At 34.4% G+C, this 21,040-nt stretch overlaps 3 protein-coding genes across 6 annotated transcripts; 2 read left to right on the top strand and 1 right to left on the bottom strand.

Moving 5' to 3' along the window:
* Positions 1-517: 517 nt before the first annotated feature.
* On the bottom strand, positions 518-3,534 carry LOC147275206 (uncharacterized). 4 transcript variants are annotated; one of them, XM_086257071.1, is made up of 2 exons: positions 3,437-3,534; positions 518-3,208 (listed from the first exon to the last, which is right to left on the bottom strand). In XM_086257071.1, exon 2 carries the CDS (start codon positions 2,769-2,771, stop codon positions 648-650), a length of 2,124 nt encoding a protein of 707 aa, XP_086113197.1. In that variant the 5' UTR covers positions 2,772-3,208; positions 3,437-3,534; the 3' UTR covers positions 518-647. The 4 variants fall into 4 exon arrangements, with proteins under 4 accessions (XP_086113197.1, XP_086113196.1, XP_086113199.1 ...); XM_086257070.1 differs by having other exon boundaries at positions 518-3,223; positions 3,437-3,513; XM_086257073.1 differs by lacking the exon at positions 3,437-3,534 and having other exon boundaries at positions 518-2,757; positions 3,073-3,429.
* Positions 3,535-6,657: 3,123 nt separating this feature from the next.
* Positions 6,658-7,664, top strand: NIMIN-2 (NIM1-interacting 2). The gene has a single exon (XM_086228056.1). It carries the CDS (start codon positions 6,917-6,919, stop codon positions 7,382-7,384), a length of 468 nt encoding a protein of 155 aa, XP_086084182.1. The 5' UTR covers positions 6,658-6,916; the 3' UTR covers positions 7,385-7,664.
* Positions 7,665-18,310: 10,646 nt separating this feature from the next.
* On the top strand, positions 18,311-19,772 carry LOC147275204 (uncharacterized). Its single transcript, XM_086257180.1, has one exon. It carries the CDS (start codon positions 18,748-18,750, stop codon positions 19,492-19,494), a length of 747 nt encoding a protein of 248 aa, XP_086113306.1. The 5' UTR covers positions 18,311-18,747; the 3' UTR covers positions 19,495-19,772.
* The last annotated feature ends 1,268 nt before the right edge of the window (positions 19,773-21,040 follow it).

Raw genomic sequence — 21,040 nt, 5'->3', positions numbered from 1 at the left:
CATTTATCCAAATTTAATGATACGTGTATATTTATAATCTTATAAGTAGATTATTTTATCACTCACCACTTTCACGTGTTAGAAAATAGAAATACTTTTTCTCTCACGGTAGAGGGTTTACATGTGTTGGTGTTATGCACTGAAAAGGCGAAAATAAGTACTCGTGCTTTCTATTGAATCTTAGTGTGACAACGACCTTTTCTATAGACCTTGTTTTTCTGTAAACCTTTCTTCGTGATTAAAGTCACAAATTCACAATGCTAGGGATTGAAAACATGGTAGAAGTCTCTGAGGGCATGTTGTATGTTGCAATCGAAGTGTCTCTATGGATTATAATTAAACTGATCACGTGGATTGGTTTGACATGAAAGGCATGTTGCGTGTCATCAACTAAACCAAATGGTCATTAGTATTATTTTCAATTAAATTCTGATTTTAAACATAAGAAGAAAATTTTGATTGGTTTAGAAGTTTGTATGATCTGTAAATACATGAATACATTATACCACCCACAAGCTCAACAAATTCTCCCTGATTTTTATTTTTTGTCACGCTAAATGGATTCAAGACAATAGTCAATTATTATTGAAGGTCAATCGAAGACAGACTGCAGTTACAGCCACCCCATCAGAATAATAGATGTGAAGTCATTCATTTGGAAAATTGATAGCCTTGCACACAGGAGAATCTGGTATGTCACTCAAACCATCAAACAACTTATCCAAATTAGCAAACACGTAACTGCCTTCTCCAGCATCTACTGATGATTCAAGAAATTTGGACAGGAGGAATTGCTCTTCTTCAGAAACTGGTTGCACAGTATTAGTGCCTTTTCCTTTACCTAACAAAACTTCAACACTGGATTCTTCTTTTGGCTTTCGGAGTCCAATACCAAGTGAAGCTGTGGCTGTCCTAGACCTACTGATATCGAGCACTGGTGATGGTGATGGTGATGGTGATGGTGATGGATGACAAAACACACTTCTGGTCTCTCCTGATGAAACAGTTTCAGTAGCAGCAACAACCGATGAATTGTGACTCTCCCCTGATATATATTCGCCTCGAAGAAAATCATGAGTCGTCTTGTCTATTAATCCAAAGCTCTCAAAGTCACACTGATTCTTATCTGATACTTGCAACTTTTTGCAGTTCCTCTTGGTCTTTCGCTGTGACTTTATATTTTCAAACTGGAGCTTCTTTTTCTGATAAGCAGCAGCAGCCTCCTCTGCAGTATCATAAGTGCCAAGCCATATGCGATGGCGATCCCTTCGAGTTGGATCTCGAATCTCCGCTGAGTACCTTCCCGATTTTCTACGCCGAACTCCCTGATACATGGTAGCCCAACTTCGAGTTTGCCTATTGGCATCAAACTCCATACTATCACCAATTTTGCATCCGGGTACAATCTCTGCAGAAACTGGTTGCATAGTGCCTTCCCCTAGAACTTCCACACTGGATTCTTCATTTTGCTTTTGAAGTCCAATACCAAGTGAAGCTGTACTAGACATATCAAGCACAGATGATGGTGTATGACAAAACACACTTCGGGTCTCTCCTGATGAAAAAGTTTCAGTACCAGCAACAACCACAACCGATGAATCGTGACTCTCCTCTGATAAATGAGTGCCTTGGAAATCATGATTGGTCTTCTTTGTTAATTGAAAGCTCTCAAACCCACCCTTATCCTTATCTGATACTTGCAAGTTTGCATAGTCCCTCTTAGTCTTTCGTAGCGACTTCATCTTTTCAAACTCGAGCTTCTTTTTCCGATAAGCAACAGCTGCCTCCTCTGCAGTATTATAAGTTCCAAGCCATAAACGACGGCGACCCCCTCGAATTGGATCTCGAATTACTGCTGAATATTTTCCAGATTTTATAGGCCGAACTCCCGTATACATGGAAGAGCATCTTTGAGTTTTCTTGTTGGTATCAAACTCCATGCTATTACCAATTTTGCATCCATTGGTATTGCAATGGGATAAAATCTCTGCAGAAAATGGTTGCACAGTGCCTTCTCCCCCTAAAACTTGCACACTAGATACTTCTTTTGGCGTTCCGAGTCCAATACCAAGTGAAGCTTGGCTATTAAACATATCATTGAGCTCAGATGATGGTGATGCATGACAAAACACACTTCTGGTCTCTCCTGATGAAACAGTTGCAGTAGCAGCAACAACCGGTGAATCCTGACTCTTCTCTGATAAATGAATGCCTTGAAAATCATGATTGGTATTCTCTGTTAATTGAAAGCTCTCAAACTCACCCTTATCCTTGTCTGATACTTGCAAGTTTTCAGAGTCCCTCATAGTCTTTATCTTTTCAAACTCGAGCTTCTTTTTCTGATAAGCAACATCAGCCTCTTCTGCAGTATTATAAGTACCAAGCCATACGCGAACTCCTCGAGTTGGATCTCGAATCTCCGATGCATATTTTCCCCCTTTTCTACGCCTTACTCCCTTATACAAGGAAGAGCGACTTCGAGTTTTGTTATTAGCACCAAAGTCCATACTATTACCACATCCATTGGTATTGGCCGTATTGCAATGGGATAAATTCTCTGCAGAGGATTCACATGGTGCACCCGCAACCAAAATCTCCTTAACAACGCGCTTATTACGCACTGATCGATTCTCCTTAACATCATATTCCTCATCATCTTCACTTGAAGAAGCGGTGGCATAAGGATCATCGAATGTAATACGAATTCTCTTCATGGTATTTGTATTCTCCTCTTTGTTTGGTTGCTTTGTCTTCAATCTGTTACAATTCATATCTTGATTCAAGACTAGGGTTTTTAAGGGCCAGCATTTTTAGTCAAAACCCCTTCATCCATAAAGGAAGTGCCAATAGAAACAAAAGTAAAACTATAAGGAAAGGAGCACACCAAAAAAAATAATAATTTCTTTTGGTAAAATTCAGTTTCAAGAGAAACCCATAACTCTAAAACACCTAGGCCCCAAAATTTAAAAGGAAAATTGTTTTCTGAGATATCCCCAAAGCACTCTACTCCAGAACAGTTCCTGCACCAAGTTTATTAAAATAGAATAACTAAGGCTAGCAAAACCCACATACCTTTTTTTACCTTTGTGGCATGGAAGGAGGAGGGAAACTTTGACTGTGAAACCAGGATTGCTATCCGGACGACATAAATTGTCTGTATCACCCTCCCCTCTGTTTTCTCAAGGAAATCGTTTTCATGGTTTGAGACCTAAAAAGAGAGAACCTTAAAGACAAAATAATTAAGAAAACTCAAACCCAGATGAAGAGGAGGCCCAGAATCACACACAAGTTCAATATTAGTAGTAAATGGCCCCAAGAGTTGCGGAATTTCAAGGATTTTAATTCCCAAGAAACTCAAATAAATAATTTGTACAAGCAATCGGGAAAAAAATTAAATGAAATTAGTTAGAGGAAAATAGCACAGCTTGATTCGTACCAAGTTAATGATCCGTTTCCTTGGTTGTATCACTCTGGACCGAGTCTCTCATACATAGTCGAGGAGTAGGAGAGGACTTGGAAATGTAAGACTTTGTTGGTGTAGGATGAGCCGATGAGATTGAGGTAGAGGTGTTGTTGTAAGGCCCAATCAAATTTTGGGTTTGGTTAGGGCCCATTAGCCTCAAGCCATTCTAACACAGCCCAACAATGCTTGAAAACTGTACAGTTCGCAAGTGTGGGGTAGATTCGGCAGAAGAGATGAGAGAAAAACTTACCTATATGAGCTGATTTGGTATTCTAAAAAATATATTATGTCTTAAAATTAAAGAAATTGATAAAGTATAAAAATATAGGTGTCATCATATTATTAAATTGGAATACTAAATCAGCCATATTTCTGTAAGTGTTCTCACACATCAGGTATGTACAATGACAAATCCTTTATTATTTCTTTTCTATCTGTTATGAATGAGCTATGAGCTATTCTATAAATTGAAATCGATTTGAACTACTTTCTAAAGTTGTAGTTTCGATGTAATTCTTTAAGGGAACAACTGCCAATAAGATTGGTTGCAGGATGAATATTAATCACACATGTATCCTAGATTTAATTTTAGGTTAGAATATGTACATCTTAATGAAAAATCAGGCTCAGACATTTATGACGATTTTTCTTTTTTTACTTTAAAAATCCACGTATGTCTTAGTTTTTTCATGGAACTGATTTTTTGTTTGAGCCATCTTGCATTCATTTTCTAATTGGAGTGCAGAATGTTTTGATTACGGGCAATAAAAATATTGAATGAAAAAATGGAATGTCAAGTCATCCAGGTTTATTCATTAAGGAATCAAATTATTGGTCCATATCATGGAATAAAATTATTCAGCAGGATTATGTGGGACTGCATTAAGGATAAACGTCGGCCCCGATCCCATATCAAGATGCTTAGAAAAAATCAAAGGGGTGTTAGAGAAACTGTCGAGAAGCTAGAAAACCAAACTGGAATTACATCTACCATGGAGGCAGTGCGGTTCATGAAAACCCAAATTATTTGTCGTGAATATCTTTATACAAAGTTTATGGAAGCACTGCACCGGATGCAAGATACAGATGTGCTAGACATGATTTTAGACAAGTTCAGCTCTTCAGATTCTCCTCAAGTGCATGGTGAGGCATCAGATACACTTTGTGCTATAACAAGGTTTGCTCCACCTCAACTTTCTACTAAGATCTCCAGCCCAAGTTTTATACGAAGGTTATTTCGCCATGCTTTGGAGGACTCCTCACGATCAAAATATGTTCTTGTTAACTTGCCGTCGGTATGCATCTGTTTGTTAGACCCAAGGAGGATAACATTTGGAGCATATGAACATTTGGAGGATAACATCATCTCCTTTGCAAGTGTGATCTAGTTGGCAGCTCATTCAAACAAGCCAACAGTAGGAAATATTGGACATTTAACCCGTATATCCAACAAAATCATTCGACTGGGATATAAATATAGCCAGATTCAGGCGTTTCTAGAACAAGATATAATAATTGGAGGCTTTAATTTTCGTGTTTGAGTTTGTGTATTCTGTTTATGTCTTGAGGCCTAAGTCAGTTAGTTCGAATGTTTTTGGTCAAGCACAAACTCTTTCATATAAGAAAAAAGAGAGTATGTGTATGTAGACCGACGTCTGACCCCATACTTAAGCAGACACACACACACCCAAAATAATATTACGAATGTGTTTCATGCCAAAAAGTTAAATACAATCGTCAATTCTAATATTGGAAGACCAGATGGTCTGCAAGTGTGAAAAAAAATTCATCTGATCAAGAAAAAATAAAAATTGGACTTTGAAGTTTGAACATCAATTAATTAAAAATATAATATAGCATACGACCATTAAAGGAGTAGAAAAAGGAAAAACACACCAACCCACCATCCATTATTATGTCAACAGCTGAAATGTGATCCTCATTCATCATTTCATCCATTCAACTATAGTTGTGATTTGATTAATGAGGTGAGGACCGTGAGGTTGAGACACTTTAGATGACTGAATACTGATGACCCAAAATAAGAGTTAATTACACTTATATTTTTTAGACTTATTATTTTTTTGTATATACTCTTTAGGGTTTCAAAAATTATACTTACACTTCTGAAGTTTTAAAATTATTGCATATAACCCTCTACAAGAGAAAAAAATAAATAAAAAAAAATTTATATTGAGGTTGGACCTTACACCTTGAGTAATTTTATTAGACCATTTCACCCTTTAGCATGCCTTTTTGCATAATTTTTTATAATTTTTCGTCTCACTATAAGGGTTATATGCAACAGTTTTAAAATTTCAGGGGATGTATGTGTAATTGTTGAAACCCTAGAAAGTGTATGTGAAAAAACGATAAACTTCAAGGGATGTAAGTATAATTAACTCTCCAAAATAATAAAATGGCATGGGTGATGGGCCCCACTAAAGTTGGAGAAACAGTCTCTGGGTTTCATCCATCACGTGGCAAGTGAGGTGCACAATATGATGTTGTCCCTAAGCTGTGCTGTAGTGAGCCCCATATTCATCGATTAAACTGTTGACCTACAAGTAAGACCTCCCTCGGTCCACTCGAATCATCGTGGAAAAGACCATATGCTGCTTTTGTCATCCACCATCGATTCCCACCTCCACGCGCACCGTCTTGGCACTCGTTGTTAAGAAACAAGGATAAATTACACAAATGGTCTTCAAATTTCAATTGGAGTTTCATTTTAGTCCTCTTAGGCTTTGAAAAGTGTCCAAGTGTGTAGTTAATGACATAGCCTAATTTTTGTTAAATCTTTTATTAAAAGTTGTCAACTTGTCACATATATACGGTATATTGCACATGACCATTATATTAAGGATATTTTTGTCACATTATATCTTTTATGACTAAAGATACAAAAAAATCTTTAATTTAATAGTCATGTACAATGTTCATAACCACTTTTAATAAAAAAATTGGCGAAAGCAAAATTACATCCAAATCCTTACCATACACATAATGATTTCTATAGAAGTTTGAGGATTAAAATTTGAAGGCTATTTGTGTAACATACGCAAAAGGAAAAAGAAAATTGAATAGAGTATCCGAATGCGCGTGAAGTCGGTGTCCTCGCGATTGTAAAAGCATGGACATAAACATGGAAGACCGTGGTGGTGCCGTCAGCATACGAAATGCCATGACGTCATCCGCAGAGGTCATCCAACGGCTCAAAACGATGCGATGATAAAAAAAAGTTGAAGTGACAATGATCACCACCACAACCACCAAAGAGAGAATATTGACAAGCTCCACCAGCTCCCTCAGTGGCTCTATTAAATCGCGCCCAACGAAAGCAACATGAAACTCACGAATCGCAGAAGTACGCAAATTAAATGCAATAATTAATTGAGATGCTTTATATATCTTAATTAATTTGTTAATTCAGGTCGAAATTAATGAACGGAAATGGAGAGAAGAAAGAGGATAGAGAAAGATGATGAGATTGAGAAGGATGGAGGAGGAGGGAGGAGGAAGAAGGTGAAGGAGGATAAGGCGGCGGCGGCGGCGACGGAGGAGGAGGTGGAGGAGTTCTTTGCGATAGTGAGGCGGATGCAGGCGGCGGTGAAGTATTTCGGGAGAGCTTCCGGAAACAATGGCGGCGGAGGGGATCAGGGGGGGAGGTGGAGTAGAACCGCCTTGGAGACGGAGCAGGTGATGGCGGTGGTGGAACCAGAGGAGGAAGAGGAAGAGGTTGATGATGTTCATGATCACGGAATGGACGGTCATGATCGAAATATAAAGAGGGTCGGGGACGGTCAGGATGAGGGATCAGCAGGGGCTCACGTGGCGGTGGTGGAAGAAGAAGAAGAGAATGTGGTTCTGGATTTGAATGAGGCACCAGATGATGATCAGGAGAGGGAGACTACTACGTAGCTAGAGCTTTGCTAATTGCTAATTCGCTGAACGACGTCGTGTTAATTCTGCTGGTGGCTTGTCATCAATTGATTCAGTTTGGCCAGCCCAAAACCAAAGGTTCTCTTTGTTAATCAGCTTTTCTTCCTTTTTTTTTTTTTAGAAAATATGTTCTTCGTGAATTAATTTTCTTTCTAGCCCATGCTACTTTTTGTTTATTTGCTGGTACAGTTAATTAATCTACTTTCCATGTTGTAATGTAAGATGACTCCTTTTTTATATTTCATAGCAAATTCGATCAGTGGGGGAGAGAGTAAAGGAGTTGTTATTTTATTTTCATAATTTTTTGTTTTTTTATTGTGTGTCGTTATTTAGCTTTAGTGGATGATATATATGAGCGTGATCATTCAAAGAGAGGTTGTCTTCATCCATTTTCATGCATAATAGGATCAGAAGGTAATGCCAAAAAGAAGGATGGGCATGGCATGACATATTGGCATGCATCACCATTGATAAAATCATTATATATATATTAATATAATGTATCACTTTCTGTCTCTCTCAGTCTCACTTCTTTAAGTTTTCTTTTGACCAAACAAAAGACACCCCTATTGGATGATTTTTGGTTTACCCAATTGGATCAAATTTGAAGACATGATCGAAATTAGAGATCAAATTCGGATTATATAAATCAATTTTACGAATTCAATATGGTTTGATGAGTTAAAACAATTAACTTCAATTGACTCTTCGTATACGTTGATGAAACACCACTATTTTCTTTTCTAATTTTTCATTGACGAATATGGGTTTTGAGCAATTATAAATGGCAAGTTTGAAGATGCCAATGGACATTATAAACATCCTCTTTGTTTCATCACTCAACCAAATTAACCCCGGCCTTTCAAGTTTAACAAAGATCATTACATTTGCTGGACGCATTGTACCCAACACTTATAAGCAAACATGAGTGGAGAAATTCCTCCATTCTCGTCTCATAAATCCATGTCTGTTTTTGTCTTTAAAAACGAAAGGCCCAAGTGGCCAAAAACAAAAGGCCCAAAATTCTTTTATATCACTCTTATTTGGGCTTAAAATCAGCCCAAAATATGACTGAATGCGTGAGAGAGCGCAAATATTAAAATGGCCCAAAAAGCCCATACAGATTGAAAAAATAAGTAGAAAATAGTCTTCTCGGATAATGAGGAAGCAGAAACACTGGAAATGGACATTATGGCAAACTCTGAAAAGCAAGAAAAAGTTTGGACAAAAACAAAAGCAAGAAAAAGTAGAAAAATTTTAGGCTGAAAGAAGTTTTTTGTCCCTACTATGACTGAGTTGCATTTTGATCTCCATCATTTTAATTTGCTTAGTTTAAGGACCTTATTTTCATTAGTGTCGTAATAAGGTTCAGTTCATCAAAATTGAGACGAAAAATAGAAAAATACCGACGTGGCACCACCTGATTGCCTCTAAAGTATACATTTTTTACAATTTGGACCTAATTGCAACATTAATAGAACCACGATCCTTGAAAAAATTAAAATGACAGTGGCCAAAGTGCGACTCAACCATAATACAAGGACCAAAAACGTCTTTCGGCCAAAATTTTAACATGATGGATTTGGGACTTTGCTAGTAAGCCTAGTAGTAGTAGTAGTAGTTCAATTAAAAATAATATTATTTTCACCCCACTTGCTAACATCATTTGAGGCTATGACATTACGCTATGGATTGATGACCACTAATGACGTTGCAATTTCTTTTTCTTTTGTAAACAATATTGTATTGACTATTGATCTATTTAACTTTTTAAAAGAGAAAGAAAAAGAACTGTCAATGTTTGTTTCCTTATTTCCTTATACAAGTTTTGTTGGCTTTGGGCTTAAGAATCAAACTTTAAAGATGCCAATCAATCACAGTGTTGTTCTAACTTCTAAGACAATATTATTATATGAAAAGACTTGAATTAAGCATTTGCACTGAATCTATGGCTATATTAAAGTAGGTAGGCTGCGCACTTAGAAACTGCCTTGGCAGTTGGCACCACCTTTGGCATCTCCCAACTAAAAAAGGCTCATGCCCCATGGTCCATATTTACTCGATAAAAAATATATATATTATACAATAACATTGTTTCATTTTTGGGATCACTACCATTTTTGTATATGAAAATTTGTTCGACCCTTGATTTGGTAGTCTAAATTTAGAGTCTGACATCATAAATTTTCAAATTTATGATATAGAAGATTATTTTTCATATTGATCAATTTGCATCCCAATTAAAGTGCAATACCCTAATTAAAATTGCTTCCCAATTTCCCATTCAAAGGCGCGCAGTTTTGAATAATGCTATACTTACCACATTTTTATACCACATTTTTATACCATCTGACGTGTCATTACTTTATTGGACAATGTTTTTCTTTTTCTTTTTGGGTTTTTATTTTTATTTTTTAGTATCCAATGTATGAATGCCATGTAAGTTGCCACATAAAGTGGTATGAAATTATGGTATAAAAATGTGGTATATGTAGCACTACTGGTATGGAATGGTTCTAACTCCAAAGTGAGACTTTTTTTTTTTGTCAATCTTCAAAGTGAGACTTGACTAACAATTTGGAATGGTTCTAACTTCTAAGCGAGACTTGACTAACAATTGAGTAATGCTTTCAGGTCGTCAGTTATAAGCATAGAGTCTTAAACCTAGAAGTTAGAGTTAGAATAGCCTAAACAAACAAGAAAATGGAGTAGTCCAAGTAATAGACCATTTCATTAGCATTTTGTAGTATCATCATTCATCATGTGCTCTTTAGTCAAAAGAATTATTTACACTTATACGCTTTAAAATTTATTATCTTTTTACATACACTCTTGAGATTTTAAAATTGTTACACATAATCTCTTGCAAGAGAAAACAATAAATAAATAAATAAGAAAATATTTGTATTGAGGTTAGACCTTACATCTTAAGTAATTTTATTAGGCTATTATATCCCCTTAGCATGTCTTTTTACACATCTTCTCATTATTTTTCATTTCACTATAAGGGATTATGTGCAACAGTTTTAAAATCTCAAAGAGTATGTATAATTTTTCATACTCCAAAAGATGTATGTGAAAAGACGATAAACTTCAAGAGTATAAGTGTAAATAACTCAAGTCAAAACTAGATTAAGTTTACACCATATATAAAATAAGCAGCTCTTAAATTTCCATATAGACCTCAATAATTTAGCATAATTCTCACATTAGATAAATAATTAAATATTGATAATGAAGTGACGCACAAGACAATCCCCAGACATCCGTTTAGAATTTTACTATTTTAGATGTTTGAGTTGACGTTGACCCATGTCTTAAAAACCGGAATTTTAGTTGGAATATCAGTTTGTTAGCTGGCAAAAAAGAAAAAAAAAAAAAAAAAAAATCAAAACTTGTATCCTTTTCTCCACTTGGGTATCTTTGAATTTTTGCGTTGAGGTAGGCTGCAGGCCATCTCTCTCTCCCAACCCCCATGATAGATTTAAACACATACCCACATTTGCTGGTTATCATAAATAGAAATTAGACCAAACCAACTTTCGGCTTGTTTCCAAAATGAGAGGTGTTAAGTTCTATTATTTATGGATCAAAATATGACAATACGTATATAACATAATATCAGACAACTAATTAAGTAATTAGCTCAAAATGATATTAAACGATTCAATAAATGACATAGAATATGACTTTGGAGCCTCTTAAGAAAATTATAAAACTTATTAATGATTTCTTATAACTCATTCAATTGGATTTAGGCATTTAGCTGAGACTGAGAGCACATTTTACCCAATTTTTATTGCACTTTATGCCCATCTGGTTGTGACTTGTGTAAAACTATCTTTAGGTGCATCAATCATGTTTATCGTACCATGCATGCAGAGGAATATATAAATTAAAGTTTCAAAAAAGAATCCCCTTTAGTTTGATATATTGTGCTTGAATGCACACTTTAAACTTTGATACTCCGCAGTGCAAGGAACTCATGAAAGGAGGTAGGCAGACGCGAAAAGATTAGAATTCGACCACGACAAGCATTTATTCTGATAATATATTAAAGGAAAAAGGAAAGCATTTTATTAGAAAATATATTAGAATTGGATTCTATATATTGTTATTTCGATTATTGGATATATGATGTGGATAATCCCCTCATCAACCTTTTTTAAAAAGGTTAAGAACACTCATCTAAGGCATGATATGATGCAAGAGATCGATAATATATATGTATGGATCATACTTATTTTTTGCTTGTCTCTTAATATGAGGTTTGTAATTCAAATATTAAAGGGTCAATTGTTTTATATTCATTAAATACTTTTAAGCCATAGAGAATAATTCCTAATTGTAATACGAATAATGCTATATTTACCACATTCTTATACCATATTTTTATACCATCTTACGTGTCAATATTTTATTGGACAAAGTTTTTCTTTTTCTTTTTGGATTTTTGTTTTTATTTTTTAGTGTTCAATGCATGAATGTCATGTAAGTTGCCACATAAGGTGGTATAAAATTATGGTATAAAAATGTGGGATGTCTAGCACTACTATTGTAATACATAATGATGATTAAAAATCAAGCAAAAATAATACAATATGCTTTTTAAAGAATATACTATGCAACCTTGATAGTTAGGTTTGAAACCCCACCAAGAAAAAAACTTCAAAGTAGGATTAAGATTCGTTAGCTGCCTTCGAAATGGGGTTGAGAGAGAGAGATAAAGAGATCGAATGGTCCAGAGAGCATGCAATTTCTTCTCCAGCATTTTCATTTTTCAAAGTTGGATATGATTCCATGAAACTTGAAAGTGAAGCAAATCACATAAATTAAGATGTAGGAAACATTAATAAAGTCTTGGTCCTTTTTTAAGACTTTTGTGAATGCGTCAAACTCTACATGGTTACCCACTTACCTTAATATATAAGACAGAATTTTCCGAGAAAAGAAAAGAAAAGAAAAGTTGAAGAATGACGTGTGTATGTTTCATATAAAAAAGATCAAATGGACGAAGGTGGTGGTAAATGGGCCCACTGGCCCAGCAGTGAATAAAGCTCGTGGAGTCGTGGGTCATGCCACCCGATATTGAACAAAGTCTCACCTGCTTTGTCAAAATCTCACTTTAATTTTCCATTTGTTTAGCCTTTTAGGTATAGCATGTCGTTTCGAAGTTTTTCGAAGTTTCTTTAGCTTTTTTTGGTTACCTCCCACGCAATTCATCCAAACCTAAACAAGAAGAAAGGAAAATTGGTGATAATTTAACATATTCTTTCGGTGAACAAATTTAGAAATTTATTTTTCAAATAAAGCCTTATTTGATAACTTTTTTTTTTTGCGTGAATTATAATCTTGGTAATCAACTATTTTCCCTGCTCAAAAGAAAAAGTAATTAAATTGGGTCAGACAGTGAGATGGGGTACAATAATATATTTGCTTCATGCTTTGGCACCTAGCAACTGCTAGCTAGTAAAAGTATATTTGTACTACAGATTCCAAATGGGTAATAGCAGATAGTACATGTACAATCCAACAAATTGATTCCACCCCACTAACATCAATTAGGTGTTTGGTTCTGAAAACTGTACATTTGACTTGCAAATTGCTCTCTTTTACAATCCACTGGGTAAAAGTGGTGCCACGTGTCAATACTAAGGCCCTTGATAGCATGGATAGGTCTATTTTAATCCAATTTGATCGACTATCATTTATTATTTTATTCAATGATGTAGAATTGTAGATGGGTGTGGTTGGGTGGTTGCAAGTGGAAGATAGGGCCTGAATGATCTTTTGCATGGAGCAAGAGATGAAGAATCAGGACCAGTACAACCAATAAGTACCACCATGTGATCCTCCAGGACCATCATAGTTGGAGCATGTGACATAGCTAGTACAAGTGTACAACTACAATTTATCAATTACATTGGCCCACTTAATATTTTCATGTTGGGCTTCTCTTGGTCCAAATGCCATTCCTTTCCTTTCATAGTTTTGATTTAGGCCTAAAGACATTAATGGTTTATGTACTTAATTTGTCCCAACTTGCACTTTCGTATTCCAAGTTTTTTGTCATTTTCATTTTTATAGTTTTATTTTGTTATTATTTTTGGTTCAAACTGTCAATTATGTTCATTCTCTTGCCTTTTTGTGGGATAAATTATAAGAATCATTAGTATATTTTAATATTTGATTTATTGTAAATGTGTATATATTGTTTTTGAATAATTAGGGATGTTTCTCTTAAAATGAAGGTGCAACCGTGCAAGTACAAAAATGGTGAATTCGTAATACATCATACATATGTGTGAGGGAAAGTGATAGATTCATAATATATCTTTTGTGTGTATAGAATCAAATGTAAGCCAGAATAAAGGCTAGTATTGACATATAAAAAGTCTCAACAATTTTTCTTTTATCATTAACAAACTATGGATGGAAAATCAAACTCCATGACATCTTATTTAAATTCAAACCAGAGATGTAACTATCAATATTTTTATTATATTTCAAACAGCATTTAATTGAATTAAACTTTCCTACAAAAAAAATCAATTAAATTTAAAATTTGAAAGTCGATACATAGAATGGTCCTCTTTAAATTTCTTCTTTTAATAGTTGGTGTGTGCCCTCATGCATGACATGGAAAGAACTGGATCAACCGAATAGGTATAAGATATTCGAGAAAATTAAATTAAATGCTAAAAAATACAAAAGCAGATGTGGATGAATAGATATTTATTGGTTCATTCGCGACCTCACGCCTCCACTACCTACGTGAAACCCACGACATAGAAAATCATAAAGCACTCCACTCACGTGAATCACACGTGTCACCTACCGCCCATGAACTCGTTTCGCCACTCATTTGCCTTTTACTAATACCAAGGGCGGTGGTTATAATCGGTCGCGTGGCGAGTGTTGTGGTTCTTGTGCCACGTGCCGGGATCTGAATGAGGTGGCGTCGTGTATGCACCGAAGCCGCATAAGCTGACTCGGACTTATTTGGGATTTCTCGAAAGCCGTGAAGCCGCTTTTTTTATGTCGGCGCCGGTTAATGAGTCGGCTTCAAGATTCGGCTAGCTGAGTCATTGGGCTGCGGTTCGAGGTCGTTACAGGTTCACACGTGGTGTGTGAGACAAACCGTGGTTCCCAGCGTGGAGATCGGTTTTAATTTCTTTAATTAAATGCTACGAATTACGTCACCTACTTGACTACTTTCTTTAATTTTATGTTTTTAGAGATTTATTAGGAAAGGTCTTGAAACTATATGCTGGTATTAGGGTGCATGAGGACGTTCGTATAAACAAATCTAAGTGGGGCCTACTACCAAGGAGTCAAGGATAGGTCGACACGTTATCCTGAAACGACAAGATTGCATTATTTATATCATAAATTCATAATTGGCTTTATTACGACTAACAAGTTACAACCAGCTGTCCTAAAGCAACTACAAGTCTACAAATACTAAAAGTCACGGAAAATAACAATTAATTATTCTTTCATTTTGTAGTTATCGAATAACTAGCAAATTACGAATAAATCAATCAAAAATTTTGAAATTGCATAATAGTCAACAAGATTTTTCGTTTTTCATATTCCTTACTCGATTTTATATTTTTATCATATAATAGTCAATGGCTTAGTCTATTTTATTATGTTATTTAACATTCGGTTGAGAAATAACATTCATGCCCCAAATGATAATGATTTTATCCCTTCTATCACAAAATCACCGATAAATTCAATGACCGGTAATTGTTACACAGTTACTAAATCAAATAAGTGATTGTGGGATACAATTACTAATTATGATTCAAAATCAATGATTATCACATAATCACCGAATTTAGGATTTAGAAAATAGAAAAGTTGGGACACCTTGCTCACGTCGACAATGTATCGGCAATTGGTAATGACTTATTTCAGTTATTTGTAATTTATAAAAGTGGGCACATTTTTAAAATTTATTATTTCATTTTATTCCATTTTAGTTAATAGTGAGTAATTTAATATTATGAAATAGTATATTAACTATATGTAATCATGAAATTTATAATTTTTTTAGTAAATAGCCCTTGAATAAATGAGATAATATGAGTGGATTATATCCTACTATTATTCTTTGGCATATTATCATTTTATAAATGCTTTAATAAATGCGTAAGATAATATAAAAGAAACAATTTCTTGAAGAAACACTGTGATACTCATTCCAAAGTGTAAGAAGTTAAATGAAACAGTTGGGGCAAATCTAGTTGGAAGGTTTACGAAATTTGTCCATACACTCTTATAATTAATATTTAGCTTGTTATATATAAATACACTGATAAATAACATGATTTTCTATAATTAGTTATTGATTTAGTAGTATTTTTCTCTAAATATTGGAGAGTTCTTAAAGTTTAAATCTTCTACTTGCTAGATAAAAAAAATAAAAAACAACAATGATAACTCCCTCACATATGATCTCGTATCTATAAAATCGAGTCAAGGTGTTGAATATAAAGAAATTAGATGTTTTCGAAATATTTTAGCCATGATCATTCATATTTATTAAAATAGTTTTATTTTAAAGTTCTAAGAGTATATTCATCATATTCCTATTTATTAGTTGATAAGGTAAGTTTTCACAATTTGGTCTGATGAAAATATCTCAAATACTAAATCTCATTCTAAAATAAAATATGAAAAAAAAGGCTTAATTACAAATGCACCCACCAACTATAAGGGGTATTTCAGATTGGTCCACGAACAAAAAAATGTTTCAAATTAGTACACTTACTAATAGAAAGTTACAAAATAGCACATACATTATAAATTTCGTTAAGAAAAATGGTTAAATGCCACTTTGGACAACAATGACATGAATTTTTTTAATTATGTGAACATCAAATTTGCTCTACATGGATTTATAATGTCATATTGAGAAAAAAACTTAAAAAAGAAAACTACAAAAACTTTTAATCCCTTAAAAATAAAATAAAATATGACATTATTAATCTATGTGATGTAAATTTAGTGTTCACATTATTCAAAAAATTCTGTTAATATTGTTCACACTAGCATTTAACGCCCTTATTGACGGAATTTGTAACGTATGTGTTATTTTGTAACTTTCTATTAGTTCGTGTACTAATTTGAAATATATATTTTTTTTTCATGGACCAACATGAAATACCCCCCCCCCCCCATAGGTGGTGGGTGTATTTTGTAATTGAGCAAAAAAAAATCCCAAATCTAAATGAAATAAGAAAGAAAAATCCCTAATCTAAAGTTATATGTTTTTTTAATATCTAAGGACAATTTGTGACATATCCAATATGAATTTAATCCTCTCATAAAGGGCTTTCTCATAATCATTTTTTAAATCTTTTAAGGGAGATTTAGAGTCTAGTCAATTTTATGAGTATTTCTTAAACTAAGACAGATAGTAATTTAGAGTTTTTAATTAAGTTCTTTTATTTTTATTCTTTGACGATTTTATGTTAGGTTTTAACTCCAAGATTATGGGCGAATCTCTTCCCAAAATTTGGAGTTAAAACCTAACATGCCGTTTCTACAAAGCCCACTCTACATTATAGAAGAGAAAATACCTTTCAAATCGGGGAAAAGCTTTATTATAAATTAAAATGATTTTCTTATAAATTAAATGGACTTTATTATGAATTAAAAAGATTTTCTTATGAATTATATGAATTAAAAGAATTTTCTTATAAATTTTAAAACACTCCCGATCATCTAAAAACTGTTTTTCTAGAGAATTTAAGTCTAATTATCTCATCTTTTAATCTCAATCATCAATTATATTATTTTGTAACTAAAAAATAGGTTCACCAATATTATGAAGATAAATAATTTAACCAGTTATCAGACTTTGGGCCCACATTTTTTGTGAGCCTAATATTGTACCTAAATTTTCTCAATGCAATTTAGAAAAATGTTGCTTAATATATTATGTTTTTTTTATTTGGCTTAACATATTTAATGTTTACCAATCACTCATTGGTTGTGTGACAGTTACATTTGATTCATATAATTTTTAACAAAAATGATCCATTATACTTTACTGAAATGTAATTAAACACCAAAATTCGATTGATAAAAAAAAAAAAAAACCAAAATTCGAATTTGAGGGAAATGAGAGCAAAAGGTGCGGATCCTCTTTCGGAAAACCAATAGTAATCTTAAAAACGAATTGAGAAAAAGGTTAATAATACAGATCTCACCAAAGGTCCTAAAACCATTAGTATTGACAGCTGCAAGAACAGTTAATAGAATGCTTCAACATTAGAACAGTGACTGCGTCTGGGCTTCTTAATTTGATCGTGCCCTCTTTAATTTTGAGTCTAAAAAAAGCACTTATCAAGTAAAGCACTTGATTTTGTTGAAGATTTTCCTATAATAAGCCCTTTTTTAAGCTGAGAAATCGTCAAGAATAAGAAAGACAACGAAGCCAAAAAAGCCAAGAGCGAAGCAAAGAGAGAAAACAGAGAAAAGTAGAAAACCAAAACCAACCACATGATTTCGCACAAGTCGGTGGGGTCCTTAACGGACCTCAAAGTCCACACTTAAATTTAGTTAATTGAAAGAAAAGAAAACAAAAAAAAAAAGAAAAAAAAAAAAGCAAAACTATCCCACAGAATTTAATATAAAAGCAGATATACCAAAAAGGTGGGCAACATAAGAATTGTTTGTTTAAATTTTGAAAAATTCCAATATTTAAAAGAAAAAAAAAAGTGCGAAACTTCCGTGAGGGGTTTTAACTTTTTAAGCCTCCGCTGGGTCCGCGCCTATCGCTATCTTCGATTATTAAATTGAATAGAGTGGCAAGTCCTATCTATCTCTCTATCCCTCATTTTTTCTCTCCATTATATATAACCCTCCCCCATTTCTCTCTCTCTCACCCAAACATATCTCATATACCTTCAACTCTCTCACACTTATTCTTCAACTTCAAAATCCCAAAACCCATTTACATTTGAATTGCACCCACCTAATCTTTTTCTTTCTTGGTCCCTCTACAACTTTCTTTCACCCACCACCTCCTCAACTTTTCTCTCTCACCCATCTTTTTCCCATTCCCCAAACACCCCCCTAATTTTCTCTCTCTAGGAAAACTATTAACAAATCTTGCCTCTTGCCCACTATATATACCTCTCCTCACCACCACCTCACTTATTATACTTCCTCACCCACCACTTTTCTCATACTCTATTTATCTTTCTCTCTCTACCTTTTTTTTATTTGGTTTCTTTCTCTTGAAACACAATCACAGAATTGGGTTTTTCTTGTCCCCTTTGGAACCAAAGCCAAGCAACTGTTCTTTTTTCTATTGGTATAGAATGGGGGATAACAGCAACAACACCAATAGGAAGCGAGCACGAGATGACTCGGACGAGTCGTCCGACTCGGCAACCAACTATCCCGAGTCAAAGCGTATCCGAGTTGGGTCGACTGAGTCAGTCGGCGACTCACCCGAGTTGAATTCCACCGGATTTGAGTTGAACAGCTCGGATGTGAACTCGGTTGAGGAATCGTCGACTCAGACTCAGATCCGGGTCGAATCCGACGACTCGGGAATGGACTCGGCCGAGGCGAAGCTGATCCAAGACGACCTCCTGAACATCCTGGACGACTCGGAGACGGTCACGGACCGGGACCCGACGATTCAGGACCTCGACTCGGTGATTAAAAGCTTCGAGGAGGAGATACAAGTGCTTGAACATCCGGTGATTGAAACGACGTCGCTTTCAGCGTCGCCGCCGGAACTCGGTTACCTTCTAGAGGCTTCGGACGACGAACTCGGTCTCCCACCGACAAATGGGGTCAGCGAGGAGGGGAAAATGGAGGCCGCTGATTTCACGACGAATGGTTCCGAGGCCGTTGGATTGGATGGGATGCTGGGATTCGAGAACGACATCATTCCGAGTTACGACTCGTTTGAGTTTGGATTTGGTGGCAACCCGGATAGTAATATGAGTAGTAATTACAATGGCGGGGATTACGTGGCGTTAGGTGGTTTGTTTGATTACTCGGACGGTGGCGTTTCGGAGTTCGCGTGGCGAACCGAGTCGCTTTCTGCTTTGTAGAAACATTTCGGCGGTTTGCCGGGGGGTTTTGTTCGCGACCCGGAACTGTTGGAATTTGGAAACGTTTTTTATTTTTTATTTTTTCGTTTAATGTTAGGCAGACATGTAGTTGTTCATATGATTATTATGATAGGTTGTAAACTTGAAAGGAAGCAAATGGAAAGAAAGAAAGCAAAGACAAGCAAATGGCAACAATGTAAATTTGAACATAACATGTTGATCTTGGCATTTCTTTTTGTAAGAATATTTTGTTGGTTGGCAGTTGGCACCAAGGTTTTTCTTTTTCTTTTCAAATTTTTTTTTTTTTTGTTGAGGTTGGTAGTGATGAGTTATTCAACTTATTTGTTTTTACAGTTCACTCAAAATATCTCTGATATCTATTCACCCAAAAAGAAAATATCTTTGATAATTTGCTTTGGATGCCTGAGAACTCAAAAAAAATGTCCTTGATTTGTGGTGGGTTCCTTTGATTTGAAGAGTTGATAGTTCCATCGTTTTTCATGATTGTCTTTTTCATAGACAAAGCCAAAAGAACAGTGCAAATCAAGTAATGAAGACCATTTATATATGTTTCAGAAGGTCATTTATTGAATGTTTTTGTTTTTTAATGGGCCAGAAAAAATTGGTGCTTCTTTTATTTAATTGTGGTAAATCAATACTCAACTAAATATGAATAGTCTTTTCAAACGGTACAAGCAAAAATAAAACGTCCAGAGAAAAAAGGATCAATTTTGTATTTCTATCAATTTGAATATTTAATATTTGAGAAAATTACAGATTTGGTCCCTTTATTTTACACCTAGTTCAATTTTGGTCTATGATTTTTTTAAAATTTTGTTTTAGTCCACTAATTATTTCACTTGTTCAATAAAGGTCCATATTTGTGACTTTAAATCTTTTAGGTTGTGTTTTTTTCAATTATAATTGAAGTATAAGTTATATTTCATCATTTCTTAGTAATAAAAACCAATTTGAAGTATTAGAATTTAAGAAAATTGAGATTAGGTGAAATTTGAAAAATTGACAATTTCGGTTACTCTACTTTGGGGTCAATTATCTTGAGTTTTAGAACTCTAATTTGAATGATCTTTATAGAATTTGGGTGAGATTTGATAGGGTAAAAGGTAGGCTAAATTTGAGAAAACAAATCTGGACCTTTATTGAACAAGTGGAATAATTAGTAAACCAAAATAGAACTTAAAAAATATTATAGACCAAAATTGAACTAAGTAAGTGGACTAATCTGTAATTTCCTCTTTAATATTTCAATCTCACACAGTCACGCTCAATTTCATATTTAAAACCTTCTAGAAACAAAAGTTTCATATTCAAAATATTATTAGTCTAATAATATTCTCTTTATGATGTTAAAAGAAAAGACATTTATGCTATTGCATACAAAATTATGATTATTTATACTAATTTATATTATTTTTTAGAATTCCTTTTATCATAAATATAAAAATAAAAGGTTTAAGGGGGGACTATTCAGACCACATAAAAGGATTGACCACCCATTCATTTTTTTGTCATTTTTTCCTATTTT

This window comes from Dryas octopetala, chromosome 9 (genome assembly GCF_963921425.1).
Source record: "Dryas octopetala chromosome 9, drDryOcto1.1, whole genome shotgun sequence".
NCBI classification, from domain to species: domain Eukaryota; kingdom Viridiplantae; phylum Streptophyta; class Magnoliopsida; order Rosales; family Rosaceae; genus Dryas; species Dryas octopetala.
This window is presented reverse-complemented; position numbering and strand designations above follow the sequence as displayed.

What these genes read in the sequence shown, in the direction of transcription:
- LOC147275206 (XM_086257071.1), bottom strand. Translation starts at nt 2,771, where the DNA reads ATGAATTGTAACAGATTGAAGACAAAGCAACCAAACAAAGAGGAGAAT.
- NIMIN-2 (XM_086228056.1), top strand. Translation starts at nt 6,917, where the DNA reads ATGGAGAGAAGAAAGAGGATAGAGAAAGATGATGAGATTGAGAAGGAT.
- LOC147275204 (XM_086257180.1), top strand. Translation starts at nt 18,748, where the DNA reads ATGGGGGATAACAGCAACAACACCAATAGGAAGCGAGCACGAGATGAC.